This window comes from Labrus bergylta, chromosome 2, assembly GCF_963930695.1.
Source record: "Labrus bergylta chromosome 2, fLabBer1.1, whole genome shotgun sequence".
NCBI classification, from domain to species: Eukaryota; Metazoa; Chordata; class Actinopteri; order Labriformes; family Labridae; genus Labrus; species Labrus bergylta.
The window spans coordinates 12,572,990-12,593,611 of NC_089196.1; the positions used below are offsets into that span (position 1 = coordinate 12,572,990).

Consider the following 20,622-nt stretch of genomic DNA (forward strand, 5'->3'; position numbering starts at 1 on the left):
TGTTTCAATTTCGCTAATCTTATGTCACAAGTGTTTAAGCAGAACAAAGCACATGTGAGAGAAATGTCAGACCCCGAATAGATGGTCATCCCATGAGCTCAGTGACTAATCCATGTTAGATGTCACATATACTAAATGAGGAAGCAAGGAAGTGAGGTTCGAAGTAGTTTTAAAATGGTCAACCCCACATGATGAATGACAACACTCTCTTTCAATGTAACTGCAGGTTATTCAGTTACAGGAAGTGTGAAGAGCTGCTGCAAACATCAGGAAAAAGAAGAACATGCTCCGAATATAAAAATCTCTGAAGAAGTAGAAAGAACTAATTTGTAGGTTATAATGGGATACATGTCTGATAAGAGTTTCCATTTTCAGGGAAATTGGAACAAAACTGAGTCAAAAGCTGTAATCAGTATGAGCTTTCAGTTTAAAAGGTGGAATCTTTTCATGAATATTTAAATTTTTAAATATCTACTTGAACATATTTGAATATTTGGAGTATTACGTGCAATATTTCAACATCCTAAAACCGTTAGAGTAAAATCTCTGATATTTTTAGCTGCAAAAGAAAGATAAAATACTTTCTATTGTTTGTTTAACTGATAATTGTGTCTTGTATCGGGGCCATCCCCAGTCAGTAAGGCTTAATCAACACTTCTGCTGAACAGTCCATACACAAAACAACATCACTAACTTCATGCAGCTAAGCTTTAATTGCAGGGCTCTTTGAGATCAACTAAACACATCACAAAAAGTAAGGAAATTTGTGTTTGGTAAATTATTTTGTAATTATTTTGTTTGATATTTGCAGACCCACTTCTTTTATAAACTTTCCTGCAGGACCCACGGACTGATGATTAGCATCTTGTTTACTTTATAGAACAAAGGGACTGATGGACGATTGGAAAAGCCCCTCTCTTTCAGACGGCTTTTAAATAGAAGGGATCATAAACCTTCTAAAACATATCTAATCTGCATCCAGGCAAACAGAGTACCTGTTTAATACAACAGGATAGACAATAGAAAACTTTAGTAATGTGTCTTATTAAGAATTTCAACTGTTATAATTTGGTTGTTCACATACAGGCTGGAATTAACTGATGATGATGATCAATGTGAATCTGATAGAAATGTATAACTAATATATGATGTGACTTACATCAACGTGAATCTGATACAAATGTATATCCTAAATTAAATATGGTGACGTAGGCTCTATGTTTAGATTCTTATTCTTAAGTAAACTGCTTTGCTGCTTATCACACAAATGCATGTTCCTTACAAATTTGGCACCATTTAAAAGGGGAAAAAAACAGGCTTTCCAACGGTATAACATGAATTGCCAAGAAGCATTGCAACAAAAAAAAATAAAAATCTACCAAACACAAATGTCCTTACTTTTTGTGTGATGTTTTATTTTAACTCGATGTTCTTGATCAGCTGACAACTTAGTGTCCAGAAAACATCAATGACACTGTAAGGCATGTATTGGGAAAAATCATTTTAAAAATGTGCATTGTTTGTAAAGGGTTTTTGAATGTACAGTAAATGATAAAGCCCTTGTTAATGTAGAATACTTGTGATTTTGAAATTACAAACTAACAGCATCCAATTGAAATATTCCCGAGGCACCGAATAGCCTAGCTGTTATGAAACATGCCCCATAAAAAAAGAGGCTATAGTGCTCATCGCAGCGGCTGTGGGTTTGAATTTGACCTCGGCCCTGCATATCATCCCCAATGCTCTACTCCCAACACTTCCTGACCCATCTAATAAAGACAAAACTCTGCAAAAAAAAAAAAAGTATATTCTGAATTCACTTGTAGTTTTATTTCTTTATAGTTTTAGAATTGGTTCAATTTCTTATGTACTTATCCAACAAGATAAATGAGTTTACATAACTAAAGTATTATTGTTATAACAGATCAGATCTAATATCTCTATCATGTCTGATATTGACATAATTTAAATGACAGATATTGGACTGACGGCGCAGATCCACGTCACAGATCAAGAAAGGTTGGGCACTTAAAACTTTCTCAACTCGCACAGTCTCGTTTTAGTCATTATCTGAACTTCTCCATGACCACATTCAGACGAGATGAAACAGCTCCTTCTATATGATCAAAACTACAATTCTTACACTTCAGTTTAAAAAAAATGTAATCTGAAAAAAGAATGACTGTTGTTGCTGCTTCATGTTTGTATGTGAAGCAAGCACCAAGTTCAAACACATCCCATACCTCGTAATGTTTTAAATCAAAAAGTAAATGTTGAATAAAATACAATAAAGTACAATGAAAACCTGCTCAATGTCTTTAGTCTTTAATCTTGACTCGAGATACATCTGGGATCACATCAGACTTTTTCTGCGTCTTCTTTGCCTCGGGGTTGCAATCCGAATCCTCTCGTTCATCCTTGTCTCCAAAGTCACTTAAATCATCATCATCATCATCAAAGTCATCATCAGTGTCCAAGTCATCCATGTTCTTCTTTCCTCGTCCACGTCCTTTCTTTGTCTGTTCTCCATCTTCTTCTTCTTCATCTTCATTCCCCTCCTCTTGTGAGTTTATTCTACACAGTAAGAGAAAAGAATATATCAGCTGCTACAGTGTGATGTTTACTTCTTTAAGCATAAGAAAAACCTTTGAGAAAAACTTGTTTTGAATATCATGATGTCACCAAAGGAATGGATTATATGATCAATGTGAAGAAATACATCTCATAATGTTCAATATATGCGAAGAGCATTAAATGTAGATTTGAAAAATGAGGCAAAAATGAGTTGATGTCAAAGAATGAGTTGTAATGACTCTTATTGTCCACAAGATGGCAGACTTGCACTTAAATGGCCTGCATGTGCTTCATGAAGAACACAACTTTATGGGATATTCGATAGAGCATAGAATTGTGATATTTTGCGTGGCGATATTAAATCGTCTCATGGCCCCCCAAGTATCAACATTTTTAGCATATTGCTTTCTTAATTTTTTTTGCTGAAGGGATTGCACAATTGAACAAGTTGCATTATTAAAAATTAATGAAATTGTCCAGTCGTCCATACATGTCCGTGTTCAGTTAAATGCACAGCATGTAAAATCCGCCGCCAGGGGGCTCTCAATCAAAACAATTACTAAACATGACGTCGAGGCTAGCGGGGAATCATGGGAGGTCTCTCTGCTACTTGCTCTTACAGAGTTTTACTTTTATCACAGTGTTGGCCAGTCTGAGGTCTTTACACCCATTGTGTAAAAATAAAAATAATGTTTTTTTTTTCTTATTTGACAAAACAGTTCTTGATTTAGTTTATTATTATTATTTTAATACAGTTCTCAGCATATCGTAAAATGTTTAAAATCTCAATAATGAAGAATCATGACTCAAGTATTGTGATAATATCGTATCGTGGGGCCTCTGCTGATTCCCACCCCGAATGAATAAGATACAGAAATCAAATCGATAAGGTCATACACACCACAAAGCAAACATCAATAACCACAAATGCTATCATATATTCACATATACATGTACATACATACATGCGCTTTTAATGCATGGACTAATTTCTCTGAGCCAGTTTAGGATATAAATGATCAGACTTTAGATATGTTCTTTAAATGGTAAAATGCTCTTCTGGTAATATTGATGATATGACTGTCAAAGCTAAGGTCGGAATCCAAGATAATTCAGGGATTCCTGGCCTGCTCGCTGTATTTCTGCCCAGACGAGCAAACACACTCATATACTACTGACACACCTTATTAATTAAAGACTACTCACGGGATAACGATACCCTCTTTCTTTCCACACTTGCAGCAGATCTCCAGCTGAAGGGAGCAGGGCTTACAAATGACGTGATACGCATCCTTCACAGTCTTTTGGGAACACTTGACGCTGAAAGAAGAAAACACGCAATAGCTCCAATAAATGAGTTGAAGTGCATCGCTTTGTCTTTTGTTCCAACACCATCAAATCACATAATAATACACACCCAACACTTTACTGCACATGTAAATGAGAAGAAAAGCCTATATATGAGTTGGACTGTTGTATTCCAGATATAAACTGATGAAGATGGACAAGGAGTCCAGCAAAAGAAAAAAAAAACAAATCTCCAATGCTGTTTGTTTTGCATCATAGATTATCATGTGCACTTTGTTTAAATAGTCTTTGTGCCTTTGATTCTGGGAGCATTTGAGATCCCTTACTCCCTTAATGTAGCCTGCAGAGGCCAAAACAATTGAACTGTGTATTAAAAAATGCATTTATTAATTTCCTCATAACTTTAGATGCAATAACAGGGAAAAAGAAGCAATACTGTAATTTACATGTCTTTTGCTGCTTTAAAAACATTAACTAGTAAGCATAACGCTGTGTTGATTTCCTCCTTATTAATAAGCAGACAAGAGCAGGTTAGATGTGTGCAGTCGTGCAGACAGTGTACTGCTTCAAGTGGATACAATGCTTGCAGGAGGAGCTCACCATTTCCGAGGCTGTGTCAGTGACTTGTACTTGTTGTACTTCACTTTCCACTCAAGAACACCTTTACAGTGAAGACAGAGCCCATCGTGGATCTTTGAGTTTGCCTTCTACAGTTTAATAAAAGATCACACAAACAGATACATGGAGGAAAGTTAATATCATCAACACAACATAATGAAAAGTTGAGTTGAGATCCAAAACAGGCTCGCTAATTCAACACGTTAACACTTCAAAGTTCACAAACCTTCACTTGTATATTGGCTCCGTACTTGTCGTTTTTGAAAGCAGATGCGTTTTGATGCTTCTGGCCGCGCGATCGGGAGACATTACCTTTCTGAGAACTCATTTTATCAAACCAATTTTATGTACACACGCTTATGTGCGTTGTCAAATCCAAAAACCACGCCAGGGGGAGAGCTGTAACCCGGAAGAAGAACGAGCATTCGATGTGACGTAAATGAGGTCAAAATAATACCCTTCAATTTTTCCAAGTTCTGATCAAATTAATTATGAATTCTTTTTTTTTTTTAGAATATGTGTATAGATTTAAAATATTGAAGACTTTTTAAAAAATGGCACAAAAACCCCGTAATAAAATACATTTTCTGACAATGACGTAACCCAATTTAACCTTAGAAGTACCGCAATCACTGCTGATTGGACAGTTCGTCGTTCATAGTAACCACCGATTAGTTGTTCTACACGTCAATCAAAACATCAGATCCCGGCCCAAATATTCCCTCTTTCCTTACGATTGGTTGGCTCATTTTTATCAACAGCTTTCCTATTGGTCAATGAAGCTGTCAATCACATTTTTTTTTCTTTTTAGCTTCCTTACGAACTGAGGAAACAAGCAGGGTGATTTAACGACAGTGGTGATGTTTCGGAGGCAAGTGACACTGCTGTAAACTGTCTGACGAACCACTACAGAGCAGTGACCCGGAGTAACTTTATTTTAGACATTTGTAGAATTCACCCATGACGCTGAAGAGCTGTTTGCACTTGAATGTGTTGAATTAATCGACCTCGTTATTATTCAGGACCATATGTTGGTAAATCCCAGCGCAGGAAAAAGACACAACAGTTTCGGTGGCTGTCTGGACAGGACCCGGGAGGACGACAACTCACAACTGTGGTGCCAAAGGGATAGACACTCTTTAGGTGACAAGACGCCAAACAGAGGATAATCTGGACAAGGATAACCTTGTCAATCTCCCGGCGTTCAGAAGAAGATATATTAGTTAGCTTGTCGAAGAAAACCCGGCGAGGTTGGCCAATACTATCGCCTCAAAATAGACAGAAAAACAAAACAAACCAACGTCCAGGTAATGTTGCGATGATATTTCTGCTACGTCTTAGTAAGGAACCGACCAACACATGGATATACAGTGTTGCCAGCTAATTAACGCATCACAATTTGGAGTAAATTGTGTCCAATCAGTGGATATTAAATATCCACAAGCCAGCCAGGAGTCGCTTTAATCTGCTGCCTCCACCACCATTTTACAGTAAATCGCTGCGAGGCTCCATTCTGTCTCCATGGCTGGAGATTATGGACTATTTTGGGGAATATGGGAAGCAAATAGTCACCACTTTGTATGTTGTAGATACTCCTTCTTATCAAGATGTCAGAGAATCTTGCAGAAGTAGCATTGATTGATTGATTGATTGATGGATTATTCGCCTGAAATCATCTCTTCTCCAGGTATTTGTTGATGTGTGCTGCACACAGGTAATTAAGTAGAATTGAAGTCACCTGTGTGTTACCAAGATGCCACAAGTGATGTCCTGCTTTAATGTGTTTATGCCAGCTTCAGCAGCTTGTTAGACAATTTTCTTGTATAAATTCAATAAGGTCAGCGATCATGCAAACAATACAATACTGCTGATAAACACTAGTAAGAATAATGAAGAAAAAAAGGAAATTCCTAAGTAGGGATTTTTGTGACTCATTTGTCAATATGTGTACACTTGTAAAAGAATGAAAACATCTGTATATCTGCTAAGGGCTCCCAGGTTTTACTGCATATCTGTAGCTTCATTCTCAAAGCTTTATGGGTCAAATAGGAGATCTGCATGATTGCATATTTTTACAGGGACAATGGCACTGTTTCAAAAAGAAAAAAAAAAAAAACCCAGCATTGTTCTGGTTGGATGCTTTTTTCTGCTCTTAGACCCACATAGCTTGCAGAGGCTGCAATGAACTGTATGAGCAACATGCAGGTGTATCCTGGAGGGGAGAAAAAAGCTGTCACAGACTGTTAGAGAACTACGATTAGATATAACCTTTGTTTAACCTGGAAGTCACATTGAGATTACAAAGCTCTTTTGCATGTGAGACCCAGACTATAACTCCAAAACTCGAGTCAGCCGTTGATGATTTATGTTAAAACTATACATTAATAAATGAATATATATCTCACATAGGGAAGTGCATGAACAAGGCAGCAATATGTAGTCATGTGTTAGTTGTAACTTACTGGCTACATTGCTTGTTTGCTTCAGGATTCAATTGCACAAATTAATTAGAAATACAAACCAAAAACCTTGTCAGAGCTGACATATATCTACTTCATTTAATAAATAAAAAAAGGACATGTGTCGTTATCTGGAGCCAAGTTACAAATCCCCCCGCATCTTTGGTGCAGGCCACTGCAATTCAAAAGCCTGGGAAAAGGTTGCCTTAGGTGGAGATCCAGGTGCAGAGAGAAACAAGAAAGCCTTTTAAGTCAATACTACCTGAGAGGATGTGGAGCCAAACAGGGTCAGGGCTGTGTCCTTTTTTTTTTTTTTTTATAATACTGGCTGAAGCAAATCATGTACTCGTGAGAGGGGAATTGGTGGTGTTTTAAGAAAAGGACAGCGGCCTGGCTTTAGCCCCTGGTTGCAATGCATTCCACTTAAAAAAGAGACAAGTGCTCACATTCATGGTAAGAACGTCATTCAAGAGTTCTTAAGCGTGAATTTGCTTTTAGTGTGTTTTTCATGTGATCAGTGTGAGCCCTCAATGTGGGCTCTTGTTTGCAGAGGTTCTAATATCTGTTCTCTCTCTTATTCTTAGGTTTTAAAATGCAGTTCTTGGAATTTTATTTTGATGGAATGTATTATTTTAAGTTAACCATCTTCATTTTCCCTGTTACAGGGTTTTTAGGATGAATCACTTATCCTTAAGCGAGCTATGTTGCCTGTTCTGCTGTCCACCGTGCCCCAGCAAGATTGCCTCCAAGCTGGCCTTCCTGCCCCCGGAGCCCACATACAGCCTCATGAGTGACGATAGTGGCAGCCGGTGGACTCTGCACCTCTCAGAACGGGCAGACTGGCAATACTCGTCGCGTGAAAAGGACGCCATCGAGTGCTTCATGACACGCACCTCAAGAGGGAACCGCATTGCCTGCATGTTTGTCCGCTGCTCGCCCAGCGCCCGCTACACTCTATTATTCTCCCATGGAAACGCAGTGGACTTGGGTCAGATGAGCAGCTTCTACATCGGTCTGGGTTCAAGGATAAACTGCAATGTCTTCTCCTATGACTACTCGGGTTACGGGGCCAGTTCTGGGAAACCCTCAGAGAAGAATCTGTACGCTGATGTGGACGCTGCCTGGCAGGCGCTACGCTCACGGTAAGTAGGAATGATGATGAATGAGAGAGAAACCTGTACTCTGTTGTTGGAGCAGCCTGCAGAGAATTGATTCAGTAATAGGTTTTAAGTGATGAACACACTGGTGATGCAGACAGACCCTAAACTTTAGAGTTTTCCTTTTCTAGGTTTACTAGGACATTCTAAATACTGACGGCATGAATACCAGCTGTACATTTAAGCCAAAACTGCAACGTAGATAAGGCTTGACAAACACTGGGCGAATGACGAGTTAAGCCCCTCAACTTTTAAGAGGGGGATCAAAGTGGATAAACACTTGAAGTGTTTATTGCATGGTTAACTTGGAATGCAGAAAATGCTCTCACAACCCAGATCGTAAGGAGTTTGTGACATAACACAGATTGTAGAAACCGTTTCAGCCTTACTGATTCTTGCAATTTTTCCTGTGTTGCAAGACACAAACAAAGCTACTAGCTGTGTTAACAAAGAGGAAAAGGTAACATTAATAGCAACTCTAGATTTATATCGTTCTTTTTGACAGCTATGCAATCGTAGGGAGAGATGACGTTGTGAATTACAACAAAGGCAACCTTTCTCGGTGAACTCAATGTTTACAGCTCACAGGAGGTTTGTAAACGGAGACTTCTGTAATAAGAGCTGATATACATTTGAATCTGACGAAACTGGACTGATGTTGATTGGTACCAACAAATAGCAAGTGTGAGTTTGAAGTTAGAAGTGAAGATGTAAAATGTGTCCAGAAGGAGCTGGGTGGGTGTAGTCCTGATAAGATTGGGTCTGATAACATCATGGGTGGGGATGAGGAAGATTGGGGTGGGAATGTTATGTGTATGTTCTTGTAAGCGATAATAAGAGGTGTATTTTTCTGCTGGTCAGCCAACATACTGTATGTAGGTGTGAGTGGGTGTGCTGCAGCATCTTTTTGCTCTACAGGCTGTGGAAAAGGCTGATACTTATTGGCTAATGCTCAACTTCAACTGTTTTAAGAGTCAAACTTAATTATTTAGTGCTTCTAGTTGCTAATCTGCAGAAATATTTGTCACAGCTTTGTGATGTTAATAGAACAAGTAAGGAACCCCCGTCTCATGTTTATGCTGCAGATGGTCCACAGGGATTTACTGTTGAAATTACCAAAGTCCTTTATAACACGTTTTATTTTTTATAAGCAGATTTACATCTGTTACATGAATTAAATGAGTCCCCTCCCCCAAATTAGACCATTTGCTGAAGTCCATGTCCCTTACTTTCTACCTTCCATTTTATCCCTCTCATCACTGCCGTCTTTCGTCTTTTTTTTCACACCCTTGCTATAATCTCTTATGGAAATAGAAGAGCGAGGTGACATCTGTACACTGTACTGTTTCCATCAGATACACAACATAAACATGTATAGATTGAAACAGTTTAGGGCCAGAGATGTACTTTGTTAATCATGCTGTCTTGTAGAAAACATGTTTGCCTCATATTTACATGGCATTTCATTGGAGACGACAAGTGTTGAGAGCACAGACTATTTTGAACCTCAAAATGAAAACAATTGACATGGGGACACTTTTCTACCGTCTGAGTTCACGGCAGGTGAAGTAAGAATGGTGCCAAAGAGCTTTTTTTCCCCCAATACACAGCATCGATGTAAAATTGCACAGAAGCTGATTATTCCTGATTGGTTAATTTGTTCGTCTTCAAAACTTTCCGCCATTCTTAAATCATTGTTGCGCTTCTATAAGTGCATACTTACCTACCATAAAACATCTGTCAACACTTCACTTCTCTTACCCCCCCATGTAGATAATACATTTTGCGAATGCGTAATGTCCGTGTCTGAGTAATTGCACAATTAATCTTTCAAATGGACCCTGAATACTCAAGAATAAGCAACACATGAATACAAAGTGAAAAACAAGTCAATCTTAACCTTCAATCACAAGGATATTAAGATGTCATTTTAGGTTTTGCTAAGTTGTGTTATGAACAATTTTCACAAATATTCTTTAGACAATTAATCCATTTTGTCAAGTATAGGGTAAACAGACTGCATAATGATTTGCAGTACTAGGCAAATCTTCTTTGTCTGTGTGAACCAAAGAGTACTTAACCACTCACGCTCTCTAACAGACAAACAGGATGTGCAGGAGGCCAGTGTTTGTGTGTGAGTGAAATAATGTGTCCATCATATTTGTGCATTTTTTGTTGATGACCGAATGGGGAGGAAATAAAAGTCAATCCAGTAGGCCTGGTTGTTTTTGGATACTTCCTGCTGGAAGACAAACAAATGACTCGAAGAGGAGAGACAGAGGACTCTGGCTCAGGAAAACTGAGACAGTTGAATAGAGACACAGCAAGACTAAAAAGTAGGCTTCTGGTGCGGAGAACCCCTCCTATATCAATGCTGATGTGGGTGGATGTACTTCTTTCTGCGGTAAATGAAGCTGTTGGCACTGCAGAGATTTAAAAGTGCTGATGGATGATGCTGTTAGAGCCACTGGCATTAAATGTTTCTATTTCCTAGCTACTGACTTTTCCTGTTGATCTCTCCAAAGTACTCACTTTACATTTCACACATCTGCAAGAACATCCTGAGCTGTCATGAGTCAATATAAGAACCCTTAAAGAAGGAAGCTGGCTAGTTAAACGGGAAACTCCTGATCATAAAGGTTAAGCATAAAGGAAATAGGCTGCTGTGAATAAGAACCTGCTTTTCTGGTGGTCAGACAAGTTTAAACCTTTCTGCCACTTGTGTTTTCAATTCAGCACACTTTATCGGTATGAATAGAAACTGATTCACCAATGTTTCTTTTGCAGTGTTGAATGTGACAGAGAGGAAAATAAGCACAAGAAATGCCTTATGAACAAAAACACAAACTTTATTTTGTCTTTCTAAACACAGTGACACACTACTTGAAAGACACAGGGACTGTCAGCTGGTGTGTGTTTTTGTTTTCATGTTCATTTTTTTGTTTCTATCCTACTTGCTCATATTTGTCGGTACACAAAGGAATCTCCTGCTCCCACACACAGTCGTGGCTGACGCAGAAAATTAGCTTTGAAAGTTCCTTTAATCTGATCGAAGCAGAACACGCGCTCCAAATCATATCAAGTTACGCTTGGTGAAATGTGTCTGGGGCAGGCGGCGTATAACAGCATTTCTTCACACAAACTGAAAGAAACCCTACTGCTCATTATGTAAGACGGCAGCTTAGTAATAAAAGTCTTAAAAAATTACATGACCTGATGGCTTAACTTCCTGTTCTATTTCTTGAACACTGTGGCTCCGGCACTTTCCTCACTGTCCACGAGCATCACATTGAATCATCATTTCAATGGTGTCATTTGTATTGCAGTTCAACAACACACCTAGTTTCTATTTGTTTATGAGCAAAATAACTCTCACTGTAACTTCACTAAATTGCAAATAAGTAGAAGGAGTCCCTCCTTCTGTACCTATTTTTATCCACAATGAATACTTTGTGCAAATAACCCCCTCTGACTAGTAAAATATTGTCCGATAAATTGAATAAGCTTGTTTTATCCTCAGACATTCGAGTCTGAGTCCACATTGTCACTGCCTCATTTACCTAAGGCCAAATAAAATTTTACTACTCATCGAGATTGGCTATCCGCCTGCTAGTGTTACTGATGCCTCCGGGGTTGTTATAGTTTTAGCTGACTAACTGTTTCTGTCCATGTTGTTAATCAGCTGTTTGTTAAAGCAGATTTTAACCCTTCCTGCAATAACAAGGACTCTGTATCACATGGCTTTATAGGTTAACCCGCCATGAAACCCCTGTGAGATCAGATGAGAGGCTTTCAGGGACAGTGGCATAATTTGATAATTTTACGAAGTCTTATGTCCATTCTGTATGTCCCGTGCTTTGTGGTCTCATGGTTTACAGTCCCTTACAGTTTATGTCAAAAATCGGTGCATTGAAAAGGGTTAGATGACTGTTGCTCTCTCCCTGCATCGCTCATTAAGCATTCACACAGTTTTTGCATTGTATGTCTCTAGTTATTATCCTCACATTTAAACATGATAGGTTACCTTTCAGTAAAAGCTGCAGAGACATAATGAGGCAATTTATGGTTTGTAGAGTTTTACTTTGTGACTGAGAAAAGTGTGTGAATGTAACATAAGGTAGGCCAAGGGGAAGTGATGCAGGACATGACTTAACACTTTTTATTTTGCTAACTCATCCATGTGAAAAAAATCTATCTGGACATTAAATGTAGAAATAGTTTTTGGTAAATATGAAGAAAATATACTGTATATTGTCTCTTTCTTTAGGAATGTTTCTTCATTTGTGTTAAGACAATCACAGATATCATTCGACACGCAGAGAGTAAGGATGGGTAAGGCTTAAAGGGATACTTCACCCATTTGCATTAAGCTTTGTATCATTAGAAACCTGGTAGTATTTTTGAATGGTTGTGCATCTCTCCCTCATTTTCCCCTGAGATGGGAAATCTTTGTATTTCTGAGTCTGAAAAGGAGCTTCCAGTGACACAAAATGACAATTTCTGCGTCACTGGAAGCTGTTCCGGTTAGCCGGGTGAAACTACTTTTTAAGTTTTTCTGATTCGGACCGTAGTGAGAGTGGCCTGCGGTGCTGTGCATTCTGGGATTAGGTGTCTTTCATCCACATGAGCCAAAAAGACACTTTCTGCCTTTTCTTGGCCAAGAAGGCACCAACTTTAAAATGTATTTCACATTTCTACTACATATATGACCCAATGTCAATACAGATTCATGTTTCAACGGGTGAAGTATCCCTTTAGCGTACAGTTGAAGAAATGAATCCTTTTTGGTTAAAACAAACAAAAAAATCACTTGAAAGGAATTGGACTCGCAGCAACGGCATTGATAAAAAGACAGTAATATTATGTCCTAAATAGGATGTCAGGATTCTCAATATATGCAACTTATTTTGCCATGCGTCATCCTTTATTCTTGGTTTATATTCTGGCCTTCGATCTGTTGGCATCATATCAATTCAACAGGCACTTTAGTTTCCTATACATCCTGTGCTGCAAGTTTCTTTCACAAAGAGAATTAAATAATGACGGATGATTTAAGGGTTTGTTCCCATTCATTCAGGATTAATTACTTGCTAAAGAAACTGTGGGACTATCAGATAATAGCATGGAAGTCTTGTGTACAATTTTGAATCAAGCTAACGTATTCGTTGTACAGTCTTCAAAGCTCAAAGGCTCCATTTTGGGCTTCCTTTTTAGCTCAGCTGTCTGTATCTGATGGTTTGAGGGCAGAGCCGGATTCATAATTGACTTTCTGTGTGACAGAAGGAGGGTACATCCCAGCCTTTTGACCCTTCTGAACATGAATCAAGTAGATTGTGTTTATCACATCAAAGTGCCCTCTCTGCATGGTCTCCCTTAAGTCTGCTCCGTACAATCCCTCGTGCATGTCTCTCATGTTGGATCAGACGCAAAGCCTGAAGAAGAGAGCGGCTCTGGTGTCTCTTTCTCTTCTCTTTGTGTCAGTTCTTGTTTTGTTTTTTGGCTATTTGACATTTAGAACACAGCACATCCCATCACTTTCAGCTGGTTTTAGTTTTCTGTGTCAGCTGCTTGTGATCCAGTTGTCTACAAATAAACTTTCTTTTCAGTGTTGACACACTTGTGTGGGCTGCTTTTGTTCCACAGTCATATGACAGAGGGTAGCCACCTGCCACACACTTTGCAAACAGTCTAACCACAACTACACAACTGCAATGGCAGGCACATGACGCACACACACTGTTCCTATGTTTTCTTGTTTATCCACAGTCGATGAGCCACTCCCTTTACCTGAGCAGGGAGTGAGCCAGCTGATTAAGTAATTGTGAGTCACCAGGGTTACACACACACACACACACAGAGCCTCCATTATTATAGAAAAGATTGCATAAGGTGTTTGATGAACTATTTTTTTTTTTTTTTTTTTTTTTCCCCCGAATAAGAATAAAATCATTTTGAGGTAAAAAATTCAGTGATGGTGTCCAAGCTGACCAAAGCCATCTGCCATCTGCCCCAATGCTCTCTTTGCACGTGTGTGTGTATCTTTCTCTTTGTGCGAATGTGTGTTTTCCACTACAAAATGCCACTGTAACATTTTATTTTCCCTCTGAGATGGAGGCGGGCCAGCAGTCAATCCTGCTAGTCTAATATTGAGCCGTAGCCTAGCAACTGATTTCCAATGAGCTTTCAGACCGAGGTCTTTGCGCACATTGGCCAATAAAAACAAACAGGGAAAATTCACTACCTTGTCAATAGGCTTTATTGATCAGTATGGAAATGCAATCTGTCTGTCCAGTTGTTGTGTTTTTGTGGTGGGGAGAAATTCTCACAAACGTGAACACAGAGGCGACCCCGTCACGTCTTTGCCTTGTTTATTTCTATTGAGTTGAAAAATCAGTGTCTGTTAGGCTGACAGTGCTGGAGACAAAGGCTGATTTGTGTTAAACCAGGTTTGTTTGGTGTGCTCACCTGACTGTCTTTAACTCAGAGCAACAGGAATAGGGCTACGTGCTACTTATTTTTCTTTGATATTTTAAATAGTCTTTTCTGACTTTTTAAAACGTGTTGAGCCTCCAATAAAGATGTCAACATTGTATTTAATTGTTATGGTTAACTTGAATGATCCAGTATATAATCAACGGAATCAAGTAAAAAATCTGCTACATATAATATCAGATCATTGAAGCCCTTCACTGGTGAAATCCCCCTGCTGTACTACAGATGGTGCACTAATCTGTTAAAAATGCCTGCACATATGTTCAGGATGTCCTAAAATATCTATTAGTCATTGTGAGTAATATGGGCTGAGAATAGTTTTACTCCTCAGGGAGCAAGAGGTTGGCAGACAAGAGGGAGTGGGAGACAGAACAAGGGAACGAGGGAGGATGTGATGCATAATAGATTGAATTTGTGTCAGGAGGCCAAATTGATGAAGGTTTGGGGTAGGGGTGTAACCATGGAGCATGGCTGGCTATGGGCTTGGTTAGGTCTATCTGAGCTGAAATAAAATGGAGTAAAGTGTTGGCTGGTCCGGGGGGTCATATCCGGGTTGTATTTAGATTGTCGTGTTGATGTTTAAACATGAGTGCAGCTGCAGATCTGCACTACATTTGTGCTTTTCTTTGCATGTGTGAGCAAAAGCATCCCATCTTTACAGAGCCAAAGCAGCAGGCAGGGTTAGCAGCTAGCATGACCTTGTACCCAGTGAAAGGTCACAGGTTCAGGAAATGAATTATTCATTGTGTTTCAATGTGTGTCCTTGAGCAAAACTCTGAGCTCGCACAGTGTTGGTGTAAAGATGTCAGCGGAGCATGTCGAGCTAAGTCCATGAAACGCCTTGCTGTGTTTACTGTCATTTATCCCTATGACTAAGCTGTCAAATGTTTTCAATTTACCTTCTTGTTTGACTCCTCATAAGTGTCAGTGTCTTGTGATTGGCCCGGAGTTTGTGGCCTGATATACCAAAGGACATTGAGGAGAGAAGCATAAACAGAAGATAAGTAAAATATAATGATAAGAGTATAACTACGTTCATGTGATAAAATGACTCAAAACAGTAAACCATTAGAACGTTTTTTCTGGATAAATGCTGTCTGTGCACATTATGAGTATGTGAAGTACGCAACTGAACAATCTCCTGATACCTAGTGATTTCCCTGCATCTCCTAGGAGGGGGTTAATATCCTTTAATCCACAGTGGTAGTCATCTCTGTTAGCTTTTTAATCGGATTTCAAAATTGACTTTTTACTAAATGTCTACTTCTCTTTAGTTATTTTAAGTATTGTAACAACATGGATGTTGCACTCAAAACCCTGTAGACTTTTCATGATTTAACCATCAAAACCCTTCAGGCATTTGAGGTTCAGAGAAACAGACTTTCTAAAACTAGTCTAATCCAATGTGGATTTTTAGTCCCTAAATTTTATATATATATATATATATATATTTTTTTTTTCATTCTGATGACAAATTGCTTAGATCGACTGAACATGACAGCAAGATGGCATTTATGATAAAACAAAGCTTTTTACGGTTAATCTCGTGGCTTTTAGTCCTTTATCAGACACTTTGTATGCCGTTTCTGATTTTGTCCTCCTCGTGATATTCTTTTCATCCCTTAAACAGCAACATTGTGTCCAATAATCCATGATTTGTAAATCTCATGGTCCACCAGCCTTGAGGTTGAGCGTTACTGTTAAACATCACATAACAATTTGCAGTGGTTCTTTCACATGCTTGCCAATATTTTCACCACTATTTATACTCTGAGGAGGCCAGCTGACACACCAGCAGAAAACAGGTCCTATAGTTCTGCTAATATACTGCATGTACATTTCCAGTTCTGTCTGCACTTAACGCAAGTCTTTTGGCCTTTTAGAGCAGTGAGTCCTCATTACTGCAGTCAGTCTCTTAGTAAAGGTTGTGCTAGACATGTGCGTGTGGACTTTATGATTATAATTATTCATTACAGCAGCCCAGAGTGTTGTCAGGCTTTAGAGTCTGTGTATTGTGTATTTAAGGAGTGGAGTGGCAGAGGCTGAAATGTTAAGCCTGTGATATTAGTGCTCCCAGTTTTCATAACCGACAAGTACTGCTTGGCTTTTTTCAGCAGTACAGACAGTGATGCTGTGTTCTCCACTAGGTTTCAGGTTGTCAGCTGACTGCTCGCTCGCTAGACTGGGTCACGTTCGAAATAATAAGCTGAGGAATGTCTTCGCTTTCATTCCCGGTCTCTCCCTCACCCTTGATCCAGTATCAGTGTCTCTTTTGCTCTCTTTTTGCTTGACTTGCTCTAATTCTCCCTCTTGAGCTCTGAATCACGAGTCTCCAGTGGTGGTCCTCTGTGTTTTACTGCTATGAAAAGCTGCAGAAAACCAGTGAACCTTCGCTGCTTCCCATCTTTGTGTGCTTGTTTTAGGAGGCCAGGTAATCACTGAGTCACTGTGGCATGACGTTTCAGCCGATAATAGAGTGTGAGTAAGTCTCTGTTAGCTCACAGGTGTGTGTTTGCTTATGAAGCAGCATGTGGGGGGAATGAGAGCATGATGGCAGACTAATTGGCTGTGTGAGAGAATTTACTATGTGATGACTAAAAGCAGATATAACTATAAGATTCAGGATTACTTCAAGCTACCCTTTTAACTTGAAGACATTTAAAAGACACTTTTTACACTAATTAGAGTATTCAAAATACGCAAGATTTGCTTTTTTTTTCTTTTGCCAGCCAAGCTGCTTTTTCTAATTAAAAGAAGGCCTAGTTGGACGCCAGCCAGTGTCTGGCCGAGCAAAAACAATTCACCACAGTGCATCTGGCTGCTAGTAGTGTACAAATCCTGTTCACCATCAGACAGCGAACCTGTGATTTTCAGATATTTTGTGTTCATCTTGCAGGTACGGCATAAGGCCAGAAAATGTGATCGTGTATGGTCAGAGCATTGGCACTGTGCCTTCAGTGGATCTGGCCTCTCGCTATGAGAGCGCTGCCGTCATCCTCCACTCCCCGCTTACCTCTGGCATGAGGGTGGCCTTCCCTGACACCAAGAAGACCTACTGCTTCGACGCCTTCCCAAAGTGAGTCCCCTGTATGGACAGATGGTACATGAGAAAGACAGGCCTATTGGAGAATACACAGAATGACTCCCTGCACAATTTATCCAAATAACATTATGTTTATTTCAAATCAAGGGATGGTGTGAATGAATTTGTACCAGCAAAAAACACACACACACACACAAGATTTAAAGCTTTAAATGGATTTATAAATATAGCTGTGTCAAAACAATCTAGGAAAAATTCTCAACAGCTCCCTCTGGTGGGCAGTTTTTAAATTAGCTCTGCTTTAATTATCTTTGTGAATTTTTAACATCCAATGTTTTTTTGTATATATGTTTTCTCATTTTGATTATTTTTCTCCTTCTTAAACCAAAGCATCGACAAGATTTCAAAGGTAACGTCTCCAGTGCTGGTGATCCATGGTACGGAGGACGAGGTCATCGACTTCTCTCACGGCCTGGCGCTTTATGAACGCTGTCAACGCCCTGTGGAGCCGCTCTGGGTGGAGGGGGCTGGACACAACGACGTGGAACTCTACGGACAGTACCTGGAGAGACTCAAACAGTTTGTTGCACATGAGCTGGTCAACTTGTAGAAAAGCTGTCAGAAAAGGGCGGAGAGGGAAAGAATGTTTGAGGGGTGGTTTGATGTTGGGAAAGGGGTGCAAATTTGACCTTTTTTCTTTCTGACGTAAAGCAGGTTAAGGTGGTTGTTTGTCAGTCAAGTTTTTGGTGGCAGTCTTCGCTCATTATCGAGCACCTCTGCTCCACACGATGCAGCTTTGAACCTACAACTGCCCATGGTTTTTGCTTATAGTTTTCCTTTTTATCATGTTGAAAATTGCACATCTTAAAAAAATGTGTGAATGAAAGAGAAATAGGCATGTGCTTAGACGACATACCACGTGTACAAGACAGTTTGTGAGAGTGCCTGTGTGTCATATTTTTGCTGCCTTTTAAGATAACATGGTCCACGGTTCTTTAGACTCCTCCGAGGCTTCTATGGTTCTGGTGAACTGCCTCTCTACAAACTGGACTGGACAAGATTTCAACTGAACTCCAGCTGACTTTGGCGTCGTTTTGATCCAACACACACTGCAGTCACCATGATTACTTTTTTTTTTTTTTTTTTTTTCAGAGTACTGTTCATTATATTTTTTGTTATTCATGATATTTGCACGTTTCAGCTGTCACTGAAGACAAACTGACATGTTATCTAGCTGTGCCAGTGTTGCCAAATGTTTAGTATAATAATGCAGAGACGAACACACACGAAGATATTTGTACTTTGTGGAAAAAAACATCTTCAAACTTCTCCAAAGCTCTGTTAGGGGTCTCCACTTATCTGTTAGTAATGACATGTAACAAGATGTTAAAATCTACAAGATTAATATGGAGCTCAGTCAGCAGCTCGTGCAGCCACTTCAAAGACTGGAGCTGTACGTCATTGACCAATAAAGTGTGAGTATTTCATCACATTTCCACAGCTAGCATTGAAGTTTACCTCTAAGTGTGTATTCCCTTTCATTATGTTTAGTCAGTGAAATTGATGTTTTGCATTTAACTTTAAGAAAATTAAATGCAGGGTTTTCTTCAAAAATAACAAGTAACCTTATCAATATATGACCTATTCCAAAACCAAGTGTTGACTATAGTTTATTTGTCTTCGGCTTTGAAGATATTAAGTCCAATAATGTATGTAGTTTTTATTATGGCTCCCATATGTGTACCTAAATCAGATGTATCTTTTTTTTTTTTTTTTTATATGATACAAATTTAAACTACTGTGACAGCAGCCAATGCTCTGTGCTCTGATGAAGACTTAAACCACTAATACCCATCAGGACTGATTTTATGAACATAGCTGATGTCGATTGTTTCCAGTTCAGGTAGACAGAAACAAATAAGTATGTTGTAACTTATTTAGAAGCATTGATTTCAGTGCATTTAAGATGAAAAATGAATTGACTGTAACCTTGGTTACACTCAAATGAATTGAGCTGTGACAATGGGTTGTCACGTGGCTCAGCGTTAAAGGAGTCATCCATCGTGAACAGACGTTTCTGTTTTTGTCTTAACCTTATTTTTTGTCTGCATGGTATTTCTGGATTCATTGTCTGATCTTTAATGATGGGATAGGCAAAGAAATAAAATAAAATAAAAAGAAGCCTGCCTGTGACTCCTTCAAGGCACTGAGAAGTAAATGTCAAAGTGCTACTGCATGCCACTTAAGGCTGATTGATCTATGGCCCGTGTAACAGCTCCAGAAATACAAAATAAATCTCAATGAATCATTTTCTTATGGGTATGTTTAATACCTGCATTACTCTTGAGCCTGTTTCAACAAAAGGGGTCAAATACTGTTGGTAATGAACCAATGAGCCTATGGGTGCTATTGTAAACCCTCAGGTCTGATTACTTACAGGTTGAATGGAAGTTCAAATCCAGAGCAGGATTGGTAACTTGTTTGTGAGGTGGTGGTCTGATGTAATGAAAACACTTTTTTTTTTTTTCACAACTCATGTCTTACAAAGACGGTGGTTATATCTTTCATTTTCACTTTGTAAATAATATTTGTACTGGACATGTCATTTTTATTTTGTTACAATCTGTCAACTGTAGATCTTTTTACTTCTCTTGATAGACCACTGTCAGACTACGTTAGGCCGACATTTAGGCTTTTCAGGTGGACTTTGTAACAAGTCACTATGCCTAATGTCATCTCTGATTTGACTTATTTTGTATAGCATATTTTGTTTTAGATATCTAAATGTAATAACAATATTAATATAGTAATTCTAACATGGATAGAGAAAATAAAACTATCTGAGAATATCAACTCCATTTGTGATTGAACTGTTTGAGACACTTCAAGACTCTTATCAAGGGTGTTATTTCATGAAACTCATGTTATCCCCACTCTCTCCTCCCAACATCTCCTGTCTCTCCTCAGCTGT

General features: G+C 38.9%; 2 protein-coding genes across 2 annotated transcripts; one reads left to right on the top strand and one right to left on the bottom strand.

Moving 5' to 3' along the window:
* Positions 1-1,394: 1,394 nt before the first annotated feature.
* c2h9orf85 (chromosome 2 C9orf85 homolog) lies at positions 1,395-4,915 on the bottom strand. Its single transcript, XM_020657814.3, has 4 exons — positions 4,727-4,915; positions 4,483-4,589; positions 3,781-3,894; positions 1,395-2,574 (listed from the first exon to the last, which is right to left on the bottom strand). The coding sequence occupies exons 1-4, from the start codon at positions 4,826-4,828 to the stop codon at positions 2,319-2,321; spliced, it is 579 nt and encodes a 192-aa protein (XP_020513470.2). The 5' UTR covers positions 4,829-4,915; the 3' UTR covers positions 1,395-2,318.
* A 422-nt stretch (positions 4,916-5,337) lies between these two features.
* On the top strand, positions 5,338-20,504 carry abhd17b (abhydrolase domain containing 17B, depalmitoylase). The gene is made up of 4 exons (XM_020657917.3): positions 5,338-5,807; positions 7,625-8,101; positions 17,505-17,684; positions 18,042-20,504. Exons 2-4 carry the CDS (start codon positions 7,635-7,637, stop codon positions 18,259-18,261), a joined length of 867 nt encoding a protein of 288 aa, XP_020513573.1. The 5' UTR covers positions 5,338-5,807; positions 7,625-7,634; the 3' UTR covers positions 18,262-20,504.
* Positions 20,505-20,622: the final 118 nt, after the last annotated feature.

Coding starts and splice junctions, on each gene's coding strand:
- c2h9orf85 (XM_020657814.3), bottom strand. CDS start 4,828: ATGAGTTCTCAGAAAGGTAATGTCTCCCGATCGCGCGGCCAGAAGCAT. Junction 4,590..4,726: donor GAGCCAATATACAAGTGAAG/GTTTGTGAACTT, acceptor ATTAAACTGTAG/AAGGCAAACTCAAAGATCCA. Junction 3,895..4,482: donor CTGACACAGCCTCGGAAATG/GTGAGCTCCTCC, acceptor TTCTTCTTTCAG/CGTCAAGTGTTCCCAAAAGA.
- abhd17b (XM_020657917.3), top strand. CDS start 7,635: ATGAATCACTTATCCTTAAGCGAGCTATGTTGCCTGTTCTGCTGTCCA. Junction 8,102..17,504: donor TGGCAGGCGCTACGCTCACG/GTAAGTAGGAAT, acceptor TTCATCTTGCAG/GTACGGCATAAGGCCAGAAA. Junction 17,685..18,041: donor TGCTTCGACGCCTTCCCAAA/GTGAGTCCCCTG, acceptor CTTAAACCAAAG/CATCGACAAGATTTCAAAGG.